The sequence below is a fragment of the Erpetoichthys calabaricus genome, chromosome 14 (assembly GCF_900747795.2).
Source record: "Erpetoichthys calabaricus chromosome 14, fErpCal1.3, whole genome shotgun sequence".
In the NCBI taxonomy this organism is placed as follows: Eukaryota; Metazoa; Chordata; class Cladistia; order Polypteriformes; family Polypteridae; genus Erpetoichthys; species Erpetoichthys calabaricus.
Window position 1 is genome coordinate 64,761,598 of NC_041407.2, and position 18,051 is coordinate 64,779,648.

An 18,051-nucleotide genomic window follows, 5' to 3' on the forward strand; every position below is an offset into this window, starting at 1 on the left:
AAAGCTTACACACAAAATAAAACACTGAATCATTCTGGTCTGAATGCACAAGCCAACTTCTTGCTCCCTTCTCTTTGTTTGTTTGTTCAGAATAACAGGCAATTATGAAAAGCTGTTCTGGCACTGTCTTTGGGAAAAGAAAAATTTGAAGGAATTTTGTAAGGCCCTTGGCAAACTACTTTTACACGATCAATATCAGACAACTGCGACAGCTATAGAGCAGGATCAACAACTTGTGCTGCTGGAGTGATGATAGTACTTAATGTTTCACTGGTAGATGGCTCTGGGGAAGTGCACTGTGCTCTATCTGTGTGTCCTGAAAAATTATGAAAAGCAGTACCTCCATGATCTACAGAAAAAAATGTGATTCATTGTGTTCAATTGCTGTTTGGCTGTATCAGTTAATTTGCAGTGTTTTTTTTTATTTCCTAACTGTATTCATTAACTTCAAAAAGTGCCTAATGCTGATCATTGATTGGTATTTTTAACTCAGTGACCATATGCAGGTGGATAATTGTTGGCTTTTTCAAAAAAAGGAAAGCTACGCACTCATAAAAAATGTGGTGTAATGAGTTTATCTCAGAGTTTCCCAGTTTTGAACTGTGCTTGTTTCACCAAGGGGACCACCACCCCAAGGTCTTCTAATTGCACTCCCCTCTCTTCAAATGCCAACTGTTCATTGCCAAGTACTTTAAAAAGGTAAAACCGAGTCCCAATGTCCCAAGTTTGAGAAAACAACAGCATTAAGAAAAATGCTGTAATCCAGTGACACAATGAAATTGTTATCCCAAAGTGGCTGAATTAAAAATAGAAGCAGTTGCTACCTGACTTGTTACATTTGTCGACACTCTTATTTAAACTTTGTGAAAGCTGATGAAATTTTCTGGATCAGCACACTGACTGATGGTATTTGCAGTCCCCACATTGGCATTTTCACTAGTTTTCAGAAAAGATGAAGGGGGTGGGGGTGGGTGAAATATATTAAATACATTTCTTAGTTGCACAAAATTGACAATGCTCACTACCACAGTTCCTGGCAAACACTTGCTAAATGCATCTTCTTTGAGTGGTAGTAAATGTGCCAACAACGTTAGTGCAAAGCATTGCTCAAGAAACGATATAGGCGTGTCTTGCGTAATTATCAGGCCTGAGTGTCTCCCAGACAAAGGTGCAGACACGTCTTTTTCTAGCTTCATAATGGTGTTTTGGAAGAAATACTTTTCAGCTGCCTAGGTGTTGCTTGCTCCTGACAGTGATAGCAGCAGTGATGACGAAGTAAATCTGTTTTCAGGCAGTGAAATTGAAATGAACAGTGAAACCGAAAGTGATTCTGATGAATTTGAAAGTGACCCCCCTTGTCAATCTCACATGTACAGAATGCTGTTGAAAAGCTGATCAGTCTGGAAAGAAAATCTGCAAGGAATCACGCTACTATTATCCCGACTGTGGTGTTGGATTGTGTATTTCACTGTGCTTCAAGGTATACCATGCAAACGACATATTTTGATAGTATATACAATATTAGCGTTACTTTTATTATTTTTATTCACTATTATTATTATTATACTTTATACTTTTAGTATTTTGCACATTTTACAGAAGTAAGATCAAATTTAATAAATGTGTAATTTTTCAAGCAAAAAAATGCAATGCTAAGGAGGTTAATAACATATCAACCAATGAAAAAACATTTGTTGACTATTTTGTGCTTTTCTACAACATTACCAAATTTCAATCAAATCCATTGTCTTTGTTGAGATTTTGAGGTACTTAGTTTTTCTATTTGTGGAATGTTGAGGATGGAACTGCCAGGCAAAAAGGATGTATAAGACAGGGATAGATGGAGATGAATGATCCATTGTGATCAAATTCCATTAGAACAAACTCTGTTTTAACAAAATCCTCATTTTAGTTCTCTTTTTTTTTTGATCCTGGCTTATTTTCTATAGAACTAATGTTAACAAATCTCAATACAGTGAAGTCCATTTTATATGAAAAATTCATTATGACAAACTAATGTTTCATAAGAAAGCAGGAAAACACACAAACTTCTTTTGAATTTCTTCTGAACTTAGCCTAAAAATCGTGATTTAGGAGCTGTGTTGAACAGCCAATTAGATTACACATTTACCTTACTTGGTTTACTTGACAATCGGCACAGTCTCGCAGCCACAGAGCTTGAGAAGGTCTGTAGACTGGTGGCATTGTGGGTGTGTCTATCAAATAATCATTCAAATTTGATTTCAGTTGTAGTTCCAGAGCTCTGAAGGTTAGCCGTGACTAGACATTATTGCTTAATTTCATGTTTCTCAAATATGGCCTGACTTCACAGAGCATATTGATTAGATTGAGAATTCATTTTTGGCTCGCCCTTCAGCAAAAGTTCCTTCTAAGGTTCCTTTATGTTTATGCTATTTAACCAGTTTTCAATGCCAAGATTTTATCCTGTGTACAGGTACATGTGCACAACCTGCATAATCTTTTTTTTATTTTTAAATTGTTGCATTTAAATTGTTGCATTAAATTTTTGTGGCACGTCTACACAATAACCACCTTTTCCCACCCTCTCAAACTCAGACAGTTTTTAATGTTTGGAAAACTTACAGGATTAAATAATTTAGAGATTTACATATAGATAATGTCTTTGCATCTTAAGAAAAATTACAATCCAAATTTAGCTTCCCAACACGATTTTTCCACGATCTCCAAATTAGAAACTTTGCTAAACATAATCTGTCGATTTTTCCACACCTCCCACCTTTTTCTATTCCAGAAGAAATATTGATCAGTCTTGAAGACTCAGACAGCATTTCTATAATATACCAAAATATTTTAAAGTCCCTCCCTTTAAAAGATCCCAGTGCACAGTGGGAAAAGATCTCTTACTCAACATTTCAGAAAAGGAGTGGAAGGCAGGCATGAACAGAATTCACTGTAGCTCCATATGTGCAAAGCATACAATTACTCAACTTCAAATCTTTTATTGAGCACATCTGTTTGGTTTAAATTTATCCAAAATGTTTTCAGGGCAAGATCCAACCTGTGAATGTCGCAGTCGAGCTCCAGCCTCACTGGGCCACATGTTTTGGTTGTCTACCAAATTAACATCATTCTCGACCAAAATCTTTAAATACCTTTTAGACAGTCTTGGTGTCACAATCCCTTCTAATCCACTAACAGCTGTGTCTGGTGGACTCCCAGATGGGCTTAAAGTGGAGAAGGACAAACAAACTGTAATTGCTTATCTTGTTCAACTGGAAGAATCCCACACCACCCCTTTTAAGTCAGTGGGTAACTGATGTTATATATTATTTGAATTTGGAATAAATCAAATACTTACTTAGAGGATCTGCTCAAAATGTTTTTAATACCTGGCAGGATCTAATCAATAACATTTTAGAATAAGCATTTATATTGGGGAGAAGGATTCTATTCCGTCTTTTCTACTCTTAAAATTTTACTCTGACTGTTGGCCTTCATCTCTTCCTCTTGGTTGGGGGTTGAATTGGATTTAGTGTTGTTTGACTTGATTGTATGGAATGAGACTTGATTTTAAGCAAATCAATAATTAAAAAAGAAGTTGTATTTGAATGTGTATTTGAATTTTGAGTTCATAAATGTCATAAATCCAATGATTCTTATTTACAAATGTGACCTTTATTTCTTCAAAACTTTTCATCATGATCTTTTTATGTAAAACTTTTCCAGGTTGAAGTAAAAAGTTGACTCACAAAAGAACAGATAATAGCCAGAGAGAGCTGGTTAGTCCATTAGGTGACGTCTCCCAATGGCCACTGTTTATGAAAATTAAGGGGCATGCGTTATGGACAAATAGGGGCAAGTTACCAAACCCAAACCACCCAACCCCCCGGACCTCAAAGTCTAATAATACAGACTGCACACTATGGACATCAACCGGCAGCATTTAAAAAAAAGTTTGAACTTTCTCACTGCTATTGATCAAGCAAGAAGAAATTGGATATTATTATTGAGTTTAGCATTTGGCAGTCAGCTTTGCCAACTCTGCGTGCTGAAAAATCTTCCAATTCCATTATATGAATTCCCAATTATAACAAATTATTTTTCAGGCCTGAGCACTTTGTTCTAACAGAAGTTAATCTATATATAGATTATTATTATTATTATTGTTATTGTTGTATGTTAGCTTGATACCTTAGTCCAAGGCGATTTAATAAGATCAATATATATTACAATTGCTCACAGATATAAAGGCAAGTTAAGAATTTGCAATTTATACTCAAGTGCAGTAAATGCAGCCCAGAAAGTCAGTACTGTTTATTATTGAAAATGTTAACATTGATTATTTTCTTCTCTATTACTCTATACAGAAGTCCCATCATTACAAGAGTATCTCAAGGAGATCGATATCATCCAAAAAAGAAAAGCAGTAGAAAATTATATTTCTGAAGTGTCTGGAATTATATCCTTTCTTAATGTCCCTAAGGAAATGGCTGAAGATAAGGTACAAAATTTTATTTTTCTGTCAGAAGCTATTAAATTTCCTAAGTACCTACTTAGAAGTAGATCAAATTAATTATTTTCTTCTGTTTTATTTGTTTGAATAGCATACATGGTATGTACTGTATCTTTTAAGTGTCGGATATACAAATAAATTTGTATAAATACAATATTGCAAAAAAAGTTAACACTGTCTTATATACCACAGAAACCACATTCCCTTTTACACCAAGTGTTCATTTCCTATTTTCTTGGTACCTCAAAACTTATTTCAGATACATATGATTAAAAGTATTAGTTATGGCTTACTAATTAAGAAGGTGACTTGAATGAAAATCTGTAGTCACTGCAGCCCTCCAGGAACCGAGAGTGACATGAGAGCCAATCAGAGATTTTTACCATCAATACTGATGCTGATAAAAAAAAGTCAGATTTCCTATAAATAAATAGTTCCTCCCGTGGGACAAAAAAAAAAAAAAAAAAACTCAGTTGCAAAAATATTAAAATTAATGTTTTACATTTTAGAACAACACATGCATACAAATTAAATTATTTTTACTATACACAAAAAGTTTCAAGTAACAAGTATTCAGGAAAATAATCCTAAAATAGTATATATAACAATAACAATGTAACTCTGAATTAACTATATCAGTATAATTAAATTAAGTCATTACTTAAAAATATGAAACACTATTGTATTCTGAAAGTCTATGTCATTTAAAAATAAATAAGAATAAAAAAACAATTATTATAAAGAGCAGCTAATATGAATAACATGGTCAAACTAATACTCCCATTTCAGTAAAGGAAGGTTATAATGCAGGAAGCAGTTTCTCTGTATTGACACCATGGTAGGAGCTCCTCTTGCCCTTGTAAATGTCGCCTTGCTCATTTGGCACTGATGATGGTGGACAAGCCAAATATCACTTTGCCTGAACAGAGAGGTACTTAAAATGGTTTCAGTAAAGGCTTCACCACGCAGAGGGGTTGCCTGACTTCCTATTTATCACAGGCTCTTGTAGATAGTGCTGTAGCTCTTCCATTAATAATTAAAAATGATAAAAATGTTCATTGTGGAAGAGATGTGCAAAACACATGAAAAATACAGATGTATTGCAGCATAGTGTGTTTGGAGTAAGACAAAGTTGAAATTAACTTGAAGGCACAATGAAAGAACTCCAGTGTAGCTGATAGTGTAGTTTGGCATAGTTACTGACTCAGCTAGAACTAGCCTAAGACTTGCTCCGATAAAACGTAACAGGTTTGATTTTGTCTTTAATTGTGGGGTGGGCTCTGTGTACATGAGAACTAGCAACCAATGAATCCTCATCCAGCAATACAATCAGAAAAAAGAGCGCACACAACTAATGGACGATCAGAAAGTGGTCAATAAATGTGACATAGACAGTGATTTTCAGTTGTTTAATTGACACTGTCCTTCACTAAGATGAGCAAAAGCGGTTGTCAAATCTGACATACCCCATGACAAGAAGTTGTATAATGTAATGTAATGTCGGCTTTAATTGCTCAATGAAAGTATGGAGATACTTTCTAAAGAGCTGTCACATATACTGAAATCAGTCAAAATAAAAAGCTTCTTAGTAGGGTCCTCATTTAACCACAAGAACTTCACCATCTGATGTTGGCATATGTCATTAATAATGCTCTAGTGAATAGGACATCTGCGGTGGGTTGGCACCCTGCCCGGGATTGATTCCTGCCTTGTGCCATGTGTTGGCTGGGATTGGCTCCAGCAGACCCCCGTGACCCTGTGTTCGGATTCAGCGGGTTGGATAATGGATGGATGGATGAATAGGACATTCTAATGCACCGTGTCCACCATTTCGTCACAGTTCTAACAGCAATCTCTCAGAGAAATAGGGCATGCTGGTCCTATTCCACTCTTTCTAAAAGATGTGGTGTCCTTATTCTACTGTGCCACACTTTACAAATTAAGGTTTTGGAATCAGGTTGCAACGATGCATTTCAATTTTGTTACTTGAAGTCCAAGCTAGGAGGATGTAAATTACTCTTCGTTTCTGCCTATGGTTATACCCTGTATCTCCCCTCCTTTTTCCCTGACCTCATTGACCATCTTATTAAATTCTCTGACTGTGAACTTCTGGTTGGCATTGGCGCAAACGCCGCCTTAAACCCATTGTTAGAAAGATCTCCACCACCGCTTGTCACATGCACATGTCACTCTACATATTGCTTTATGTAATTTTACTGCCAATCCTAATTTAATAGATTAATTTTGGTTACTTAATCCTTCAGTCAGAGAATCTCTTTTTTCTCTTCCTGTCATAATTCACAGCCTCACATTGATATTTTCATATCAGGCTACCTGGCTTCATTGGTCTCATCTGCTATATCTGACCACAAATTTAATCATTTACAATTGATCCTTCTGTTTTTAATATCTTGCACCACACGGTGGAAATTCAACAGATCTCTTATAAAAAAAAAATTGTTTTGCGAATAACTTGATCTCAAACTAGAAGAGTTTTTATCACTGGCTTTGTAGACAATGCAGGTGCCATCTGGGAGTCAATTAAAATTTAATGCAGGGCTTTACTGTCTCCTTTTCCTCACATTTGGCATGTACTAAACTCCAAAACATAAAAGACTGAGTCTAAACTTTCATCCTTAGAAAGAGTGCACCCTCTTGTGGCTAATAAAGAACACAAATTACTGATTGCTAACACCAGATCTGAACTTAATAGCATTTTATTCCAAAGAGTCAAATTCTTAATCCACCATACTAGGGCTTGCTATTATATCTCAGAGGCTGGGCCGAACAGTCTTCTCACTGCTAGGATTAAGGAAAATTCCTCCTTTCTGCTCCATACCTTCTATCCATTCTAAATCTGGCTCGATTTCCAATGATCCTTAGATAATAAATACTGTAATGAATTTGTAGATTGCTACTCTAAACTATTTACTGATAACTCTGGTACCACTCCCTCATATATCAAATCATTCCTTAACATCCTTCCATTCCTCTGTCTCACTAAGGAGGAGGCTTCTCTTCTAGATGCTCCCATCTCTTTGCCTGAAGTTAAGCATAGGCAAAGTCCCAGAAATGGAGTGGCTCTTACTTGAGGTCATTTCTGCATTCTGAAAACACTCATCCCTTCCCCATTTTTGAGATGATCAGTGCAGCTACCTCCTCCGGCCATATAAACCTTAGTATTACTATAGTAGTTATTGCATTATTTTTGAAGAAAGTTAAAGACTCAATTCACTGTCAGAGTTTCAGACCCCCCACACCACCCTTTCTCATTAATATGAACATAAAACTGTTAGGTAAAGTTCTGGCCTGCCGCTTACAGGAAGTCATTAGCAAATTAATCCACCCCAACCAGTCTGGTTTCATACATTCACAGTTAGCCTCGGATAACATGAGAAGACTTCTGCATGTAATTAATTCAGCGCCCTCCCTACCTAGTCATTCTGCGCTCCTATACCTGGATGTAGATAAGGTTTTTGATCGCATGAATTACTAATTCTTATGGCAAGTCATGAACAGAATGATCTTTGGTCCAAGTTTTATATATGTGGTGAAAACTATTTACTCCTCCCCGTCTTTAGTTCTCTTGTCTAATTCAAATATCTCACGTCCCTTCTCCATTAGTAGGGGAGTTAGGCAAGGCTGTCCTTTTTCTCCTTTACTCTTCAACTTATCTCTCAATCTGCTCACAATTGCCGTCTATAATTCCCAGCTTCTTACTCTTATTACAATTTCAAATTCCAGTCATATAATATTCTTATATGCTAATTACATCCTTCTCTACTTAGGTAATGCCCCAACTGATATCCCTTGCATGCTAGAACTGTTCAAAGCCCTGTCCAGTTAATTGGTCTAAATCGTTTCTCTTGCCCCTTAATGATATGTGCTGTCAGTTCTCCCTATCCTGTATCAACCAAGTATCTAGTACCATTAGATATTTGGGTGTTGATATTACCATCTCAATCTCAGACATATCCTCTAATAACTATTGCCGCATCTTCAGTGACGTGAAAGCCTTCATAAACACTTGGTCCAAAACTCACACTCTCTTTTCAATCTTGTTTGGCAATTATCAAATTGAATATTGTACTCCGCTTCAACTTCATTAACTCCATGCTACCACTTCCACCTCCTACTAAATATTGGTCCAAAGTTATGTCACTGATATCAAGGTTCCTCTGGATTGGCAAGAGACCAAACCTTAAACATTCAAGCCTGGTTAGAGATAGATTGAGTGCAGGTGTAGCGTTGCCTGACCTAGAAATATACCATTGGGCTTTCACCCTCCACCATATTTTGTCATGGCTGTCATGCCCTCCCCCCATCCCCCTCGATGGCTCCCTATAGAATCCTCCATTGCTTTTCCACTTTCTCTTCAGGGTGTTCTCTTTACTCCCCTAAAGCCAACAAAATTTCCTTGGGACCTATTTTGCCATATGCCATCAACATCTGGCATTGAGTGGAAAAGTTACTTGCAGCCGCTGGAAAATGGCACTCCTTCGCTCCTATATTTCATAACCCTGCTCTCTCAATAGGTGACTGGCCCTGTGTATTTCCTCCCTGGCAGGGTGCTGGAATTAGTGTGCTGGGGGGTCTGTTTAATATTTTGGGGCTTATGATGTTGCAGTCTTTAAAAAGTACATTTTAATTTACATGGTTTCAGTTTCTTTTTATACCTTCAACTCTGATCAGTGCTCAGAACATATGGGATTTCCCTGACTAACCCCCTACCAAATCACTCATTGTACTCCCTGTTTTGTTCTTCCTCTCCCAAGAAAAAAACCTGTCTCTACCCTCTACTGTTTACTTTGTAAAGCATCCTATAAACCTCTGCCCTTGATTTCTCTTTGATTCCAGAGACCATTCTGCTCTCCGTTCACCGCTTTCATGGAACACCATTCTCTCCAATATTAGGTTTTGTTCTACAAATCCAAACTACCAGCACACACAGTTCAAAATTTTGCACAGTTTCTATCCTACTCCTCGCAAGCGGTTTCTGATGGGTTTCACTGCTGATCCTCCCTATCAATTATGTTCCCTTGGTTTATCTGGCACTTTTCCCCACATGTTCTGGCACTTTCCCCCTGTCTTTTCCTTTTGGACTCACGTATGTCACCTACTGTCTTCCTTTCTTTCCTGCAGTATTCCTTTGTTACCTCAAATCTTTCTTCTTTTAGACCTTTCTAGGCTAATGCTTGGCTGGCACTCTCAATGTGTGTGTTCAGTCTCTTAAGGTTACATAGCTATGTCACACAACCTGGGTCTTCTTGGCGACTGTTATTCCTTCTTCTCCTCCTCCACCCTGGCTCTCTCTCTTCACTTTAAACTGCTGACTTTTTAAAGCTTGTCAGTGCCAAGATGACTACCCCTAGCTCCTCTCTGTTCAGAGCCATTTTGACAGACCATATCAGTAGATGTTCACAAGGTGTGTATGCACCAAGATAAACAATGGTTCGAGAGCTTCACTTTTATCCATGTGGAAAGCCCAAAATATGACCATTTTATCTTTTAAGGATCTAGCCTTTTTCATCTTGCCAGACTATCCTTTTGCAGTGGTAAATTTCATTTTTGGTAGTTTAGCATTCTGTCTACTGTTTCCACTAACACTTCCTCTTTGAGGTTAGACAAGCTACTTTTACAGATATAAATAGCTGAAGTAAAAGAAAAAAAACTTGCAATTTTAACATCAAGAAAAATGGTCTGTAATGCTTTTAACTGTCAAAAACATATGACGTATGCTATAAGTCATCATGCACTATAGTATCCATTTTCCAGTCCATTAATAGAAACATAGGGCACAAGGTAGGACAAGGTGCCATTATATTGCAGGCCTTATTTGCATTCACAGCTATATTTACAAATATTGGGCCAATCATGAATTAATTTAAAACACACATCTGTGGGGTTGGAAAAAAGGTGAGACATTAGGCAAAATTGAGAAAGACAAAAGAAATGCCACACAGGCACTGACTTGGGACATCTGAAAGCTGAAGTTGTGAGGAAGCACAACCAGCCATTTTATTTTTTTAATTTTTAAAATTTATTTATTAATTTTAATTTTTTTAATTTTATTGTAATTATTCATACAAATCGATCCATTTTTACAAATAATAGGATTGAAAAACAAGTCGACGCCCACCGCTGAGAGAGAGAGCATGGCCAACGGGGTAAAACTTAAAGCTTGTAAACATACCTAAATTGATGAGTTTAATGAGCCAGTAATGATGCATGAAGAAGAAAAAGAAATGCGGAGATAATTGCTTCCTCGGTGCTTTAAGAGCTTATTCTAAAATTTTATTGATTACATTCTGTCAGGTTTTAAAAAAATTCTGTACAGTTCCTCTAACTGAATATTTGATTTTTTTCCAATTTCAAATGGTATAAAACATCGGTTACCCACTGACTTAAAAGAGGAGAGTTAGGATTCTTCCAGTTTAGCAAAATAAGTCTGCATGCCAAAAGTGTAGTGAATGCAATCACAGTTTGTATGTCCTTCTCCAATTTAAACCCATCTGGAAGAACACCAAACACAGCTGTTAATGGGTTAGGAGGGATTGTGACACCACAATTTTTGGTCCAAAATGATGTTAATTTGGCGCAGGCCCAAAACATGTGACCCAGTGAGGGTGGGACTTGATTGCAGCATTTGCAGGTTGGATCTTGCCCTGGAAACATTTTGGACAGTTTTAGGCGAGACAGATGTGCTCGATTACATAATTTTGAATTGAATAATTGTATAATTTGCGCATATGGAGCTCGAGTGAAGTCTCTGCATTGCTACTTTCCACTCCCTTTTCTTGATTAAGAGATCTTCTTCCCATTGTCCTCTTTGATCTTTGAAAGGGAGGGACTGTAAAATAATTTTATATATTGCAGAGATGATGTCTAAGTCCTTGAAATTGAGCAATATTTTTTCCAGCATGGACAAGAGTACAAAATGTGGAAAATCGGGCAGGTTCTGTTTAACAAAGTTCCTAATTTGAAGATAGTGAAAGAAATGTGTAGCTGGAAAGTTAAATTTGGAATGTAATTGTTCGTAGGATGCAAAGATGTTGTCTATATAAAGATCTCTCAGCAATTTAATCCCAAATTTTTTCCAGATATTAAAAACTGCATATGTTTGCGAGGGTTGAAAGAGGTGGTTCTCTTGCAGAGGTGCCACAGATAAAAGCTTCTGCATCTTAAAATGCTTTCTACATTGGTTCCATATTCTGAGTGAGTGAAGCACAATTGGATTATTAGTATATTGCCGATACCTTACATTTATTGGGGCACAAAGCAGGGAATATAAAGAAGTACTGCAGGATTTTACTTCTATTGCGGACCAAGCCTGTGTATGTTCATGTATTTGTGTCCAGGTTTTTATAGCTTGTATGTTTGCTGCCCAGTAATAAAACTGAAAGTTAGGTAGAGCCATGCCACCTTCTGGCTTAGGTCTTTGTAGGGTCGCTCTTTGGATACATGGATGTTTTGAGTTCCAAATAAATGAGGTTAATGTTGAATCTAATTGCTTAAAAAATGATTTATTGATGTATATTGGAATGTTTTGAAATAAAAAAAGAAGCTTAGGAAGAATATTCACCTTAACAACGTTAATTCTTCCAGCTAGAGTGAGATGAAGGGTTGACCATCTATACAAGTCTTGCTTAATTTTTTCCATACAAACGGCGAAATTTTGTTGATAAAGAGCATTGTGTTTACTTGTGATGTTTACCCCTAGGTATTTGAATTGATCTGCGATGATAAAAGGTCTAATATGCTTGAGAATTCACTGGAAAGCGTACACTTTTATTCAGATTAATTCTGAGACCAGAGATCTTTTGAAATTCTGTAAGTGCTGTTAAAACTACAGGCACAGAATTTTGTGGGTCTGATATATACAGTACCATATCATCTGCATAGAGAGAAATTTTCTGTTCCAGTCCTTCTCTGATAATCCCATTTATCTGATCAGCATTTCGACAGTGAACCGCTAGTAGTTCAATGGCGATTGCAAATAGCAGTGGTACCAAGGGGCATCCTTGTCTGGTACCACGTTCTAGTTTAAAGTAGGCTGAACAAATGTTGTTAATACAAACTGAAGGTTCTGGATTAGTATACAGTAGTTTGATCCATGCACAAATGTTCGGGCCAAATCCAAATTTCTCTAATGTAGTGAAAAGGTATTTCCATTCATTCAATCATGTCAAATGTTTTTTCTGCTTCCAATGATAATATTTCTGAGGTGTCTTTGTTGGTGAGTATATTACATTAAACAGGCGTCGAAGATTGGAGGATAAGTGTCGATCCTTGATAAATCCAGTTTGATCTTGTGATATTACCGAAGGCAACACTTTCTCCATCCTTCTAGCTATGATTTTTGAGAGTATCTTAACATCATTATTCAGAAGTGAAATTAGTCTGTATGATGCACATTGTAATAAGTCCTTATTTTGTTTAGGAAAGATGGTGATTAATGCTTGGCGAAAAGTTTGAGGTAGAATTTGATTGTCTCTAGCTTCTATAAATGTTGCTAATAGGAGGGGAGCTAGCTGAGCGGAGAATTTCTTATAAAATTCTGCAGGGTAGCCATCAGGGCCTGCTGCTTTCCCGCCTTGAAGTGACTTTATAGCATCTAGTAATTCTGATAGCGCCAGAGGTTTATCCAGTTCCTCCGCACTAAAAGTATCTATTTGTGGTAACTGTAATGTATCCAGAAATGCATTAGATTGTGTGTTGTCTTCTTTAAACTCAGTAGAATATAAGGATTTATAGTATAGTATAGTTCATAGTAATGATGTCTGGATTTATAAATTAGTTGTTCAGTTTCTTTAGTTGTCAAGAGGTTGAGTTCTGAATGCAGAGCCTGCCTTTTCCTATGTAGAGCCTTGCTTGGAAGCCTGGCATGTTCTTCATCTATTCTACTAATTTCGCTTTTTAGTTCTGATACTTTCTTGGTTTCTAATTTATTCCTGTGGGAAAGATATGAAATAATCTGTCCTCTTAAGAAGGCCTTTAGAGTTTCCCCAGTGTATTCCTGCAGAAACCTCTGAGGATGTATTTGTCTCTAGGAAGAAACTGATTTGTTTGGATATAAATTCTGTACAGTTCTCATCTGCTAATAGAAGTGGGTTAAGACGCCATCTATGAAGTGAGTGTGTGGGGCATAGTGACTTTAGCTCCAAGATCAGAGGTGCATGGTCAGAAATAACAATAGCATCGTACTTGCAAGATTTAATCATAGGCAAGAAATTATTATCTATAAAGAAACAATCTATTCTTGAGTAGCAATGATGTATGGGTGAGTAGAAAGAATATGTTCTTGTGTTTTGGTTTAGAAACCTCTAAGCGTCTGATAAGTTGTGGTCAGTTACAAACTGTGTAATTATCTTTGCAGTGTTAGATGTCATCACCCCAGTGACAGGAGTCCTATCTAAGAGTAGATTTAAAACACAGTTAAAGTCCCCAGCCATTATAATTTTATGAGTGTTCACATTGGGAATGGATGCAAATATGTTTTGTATGAATTCCTTATCGACATTAGGTGCATAAACATTTATCAAAATCATTTTACAGTTCAATAAGTTGCCCATGACCATCACATACTGTATCTCCCTTCCGGATCAGATACTACATCTGATGCTACAAATGAGACTGTTCTATGTATGAGAATTCCCACACGTCTAGTTTTCTTTGTAAAGCTAGAATGGAACATTTGGCCAGCCCAGTCCTTTTGCAGACGGAACTGATCCTTGCTTTGTAAGTGGGTCTCCTGTAAAAATACTATTTTAGCCTTTAAACCTGTTAGGTGAGAGAGTACTTTCTTTCTCTTTAATTCGTGATTCAGGCCTTTAACATTCCAGCTCACAAAGTTAACTGTCCTATCATGGAGATATTGATTCTGAGTTTTTGATGTCATTTTATAGTCTTAACTGGAAGTGAGACAGCTTTTACCTTAATTTCCTAATTCCCCATGAGTTATTGTCATGCAGCCTATTGTTACATTGGTAGTTATAATTAGAAGGATTAAAAGGATAGATTAGATATAGCCTGCTCTCTTTCTCTCCCCCCCCTTATCCCCCCACCCCTCCCATTTTCCTCCCCACGTGAGGCTGGACCCCACTTCACAAAGTCTCGGTCCTCTGACATACCTAGAGACAGAGCACGTCCAAAGCAAAAACAAGCCCCCACGCAGCGGCGTTTTAGGATTAAAAAGTAGAGATATCTATTGCCAATATAGTCTAAATACTATATGCCTAAAATATAATCATTAACAAACTATGATTATATATAATCATTAACAAACACAAACAAATGTGCTCAGTTTAGACACGTTTTCCTGAATGTGCTCCTCAGTTTTATCCAGCATACCACTAAAGGCAGCCTCAAAAAGGATATATACGCATTTCTCCGAGTCTTTGTTATTCTGCCGCAGCTCTTGCAGCTCCCGTCGCAGCTTCTCACTTGCCTTTTTGCTTGCCTTTCTTTATATCATTCTTTATCTCTTGCTTGAGCTCAGCGATCATTACCTTCAGTTCGGATAGATCATTTCTGCTTGCGAGCACCGTAGGTGAAGCAGCGGGCTCTATTACAGCCAATGTTCCCAGCTCGCGTGGAGTAGGTGAAAGCGCGGACTGCAAGGCCTTTTCCAGTTTCAAATGATCTTCTCCAATCAGCAAGCTATTGTGACCTCCGTCACTCACACATTCGCTCCCCAATTCGCTCTCAACTGGAGACGATGCTGCGGACTGTGGTCCCGAGGAGTCTGGGCTTTCGCCCATCTGTTCCAGGTCAGTCTCTGAAAGGCCATACCTTGAACTTGAACTTGGACTTGTCGGTCTGGGCTTGGATGCATCTTTAGTTTTCTTTTCTATTTCTTTCTGAGACCATTTCTTGCCAACCATGTTTATATATGCTGTAGTAGAACCCTCGGGTTGGATAAATACAGGATATCTCAGGATAATAAGAAAATAAAATAAAAAATAACACCACTGCTAATGGAGCTCCGCTTCAGACGTCCATCTCTCGCAACGGACGAGACCAATTTCCAACCAGCCATTTTACCTCACATCTCAGTTATTGGCAAAGACTTTCCCTTTGAATTTGAATGTGATTTTATTGGCTTTAATATTTTATTTTTCAGGCAAATGAGAATTTGTCACTGTACGAAGAACTGAAAAGTAATCTTTCACCTCAAATCAAAGACTTGGAGTTTTCCTTGGATCAAATTCAAACAACTCTGCAGACAAAGCTGCAAAGTGGTGCTCAAGAAGCTGTAAACAACTGTCAGGATATCCTTGATTCAATTTTAAATCCTGTAAGTAAATAAATTTATTGGCTTCAACAATGTATCTCAAACTTTTACAAAAGGAGAGCTTAATGTATTTTGAAGCATTTTAGTTAGTTTATGTTCTGTTTAGCTGATTTGTTAAATGAGAGATGATTGGGAGAGCACAGCAGGGAACCCCAGCCACAGACCTGTGCCCATATTTATCAAGCATCTCAGAGTAGGAAAGCGGAACTAACTGGCTCAAAAATCTAATCTAATTTGGGCCTACTCCTGGTCAGACTTTTGGTGCAATTCCTTTGAGAAATTCTATGACTGTTGTCTGGAAACTTTAAAAAGATTTATAGAGCACTGAATGAGTAAAAGATTAAAGTAATGAATGGAAAAACAACAGGGGGAACTACTGTACTTATCATTATAAGACTTCTAAAGAGAATCAAGGGATCTTAGGTTAAGGTATGAGAAAGCAGTTATAGCCTAATGCCATTCTAGTAAAGCAAGATATAAATCCTCAGGGTGTGGGCTAGACCATAGCAAGAGAGCAGCTCTCTATGAAAGTGAAAATCTATCATTTTGAGAACTACAGAGTCTGCTGGTCATATATAGAGCCATGAAGCATATCCATGGTTTTCATGACGCCTGAGTAGATAGATAGAAATGAGAGTGTCAGGGATTTCTGTTTTTTAAAATAATCAGCTGAAGCTCTGGACGATTTAAAGGTTCCTTTATTTATACCAAGGTACCTAGGGAGCCCAGCACAGTTACCTTAAGCAGGGTTTCTGCTAAATTGAGACAATAACAAAATGAATGAATAGAATTCTTGGACATCCTATGGCATTTGGGTTAATCATCATATAACAGTTAGTTGAAGGTACTTCTTTTATTATATTAGTTTGTCTTGGTAAAATAATTTTGTAAATCTGACCTTTATACTGACGAGTCTATGCTTTAGCTTTATTAATGCAAAACATTTCTCGATAGATAGATCTTTATTTGTCCCAAGATGGAAATTTAGCAGAAGCAGAAGTGAAATGTAGCAGAAGTACATTACAGGATACTGTGTAGGCTTGGGCCTCCAGAAGCAGCAGTGAGACTTCTATTTTGGTGAACCTCCCAATAGGAGAGAGGACTGTCTACTAAACATATTTAATCTGGTAGTTGGGCATGGTGGCCAAAAAATGAAAATACATGTTTGAGGCAGACGGGGCTGTTGGTAGGGTATTACTAAGAATAGGAAAAAATGTTGCCCAATTACAAACAAAGATTATTTGTAAGTCAGGTCTATACAGGGCATTTAGATCTTTTTAACTTGACACTCCTAGAAATCCTTCTTTCAAAATGTATATTGTTGGTCATAATTTTTCAAACACATTTAAATGTATATATTATCTTGGCAATAGAACACAAATTTAAGTGGCTACCATCAGACGCTTAAGGCTTTATGCAGAAATCATGGAAGCTTTCATTCATCAACTTGGGGGTTCATTGATCTTAACAAAAAACTGGCATCACCCATTTATGCAGCTGTGAATAACACCATCAAAAGTACTTTCCAGTAAGTTTATGTTTTATTATTTATTATTATAACACTTCTGTTTTAAGACACCACTAGAAGAATATTATAAGTGGAAAAGCATCCAACTAATCTACTTGTTTTTCTTGTTGGTGGTGGAATATATTTTTTAATTAAAATTATTTGCAGGAAAAGGTAAGCATGTGGTGCCATTCTTGTAATAAAGTAAATCCCTTTAATAAAAAGCAGTCACGTCTCAGTCATGGTGTTAGAAGTTGATGTGCCAGTAGCATAAAAGAAAGGGAAGAAAATGCTGAAATTTAATCCCCCCAACAAGTTTTGACTTCAGTTGACCTCCTGAGTGGCTGGTATGGTGTCAGAGATTTGCTAGATACAGAATGGACACAAAGGTTCAGGATTAGGAACAAGAAGTACAGGTTAGCTTATATTCAATGGGAATGGAGGCTAAGAATATTTTTAAATTGTTTAATTTTATGGACAGGGAAGATGTGAACAATTTTTAAACTGTAAATGCAAATTTTATGAATAATTTAGAACCAGAATTAACTTAATTCACAAATAGGCATTCTTTTATTAATGTTTGCATAATCTAAGAGAGTATGTAGAAGCGTATAATTGAGCACTGTTTGACCTGACTGAAACCTGCAATTTCAGAGATATGAACAAATATGAGACAGACTTGTAGGGGGAATCTAAGACAAAAAATTTCAAAAAACCTGACGTTAATAACCACCCTTAAGCTGAACATAGCAATAG

General features: G+C 37.0%; 1 protein-coding gene across 2 annotated transcripts in view; it reads left to right on the top strand.

Moving 5' to 3' along the window:
• Positions 1–18,051, top strand: part of LOC114642148 (nuclear GTPase SLIP-GC-like) — a 525,435-nt gene that overhangs the window by 55,596 nt on the left and 451,788 nt on the right. Inside the window, exons 12-14 of one of the 2 annotated variants that reach the window (XM_028818645.2) lie at positions 4,350–4,483; positions 15,618–15,791; positions 17,162–17,316. The exons of the other annotated variant lie outside the window; for it this stretch is intronic. Of the exons in view, the coding sequence (XP_028674478.1) occupies positions 4,350–4,483; positions 15,618–15,791; positions 17,162–17,316 (463 nt within the window). The remainder of the gene's footprint in view (positions 1–4,349; positions 4,484–15,617; positions 15,792–17,161; positions 17,317–18,051) is intronic. 2 annotated transcript variants of the gene reach the window in all.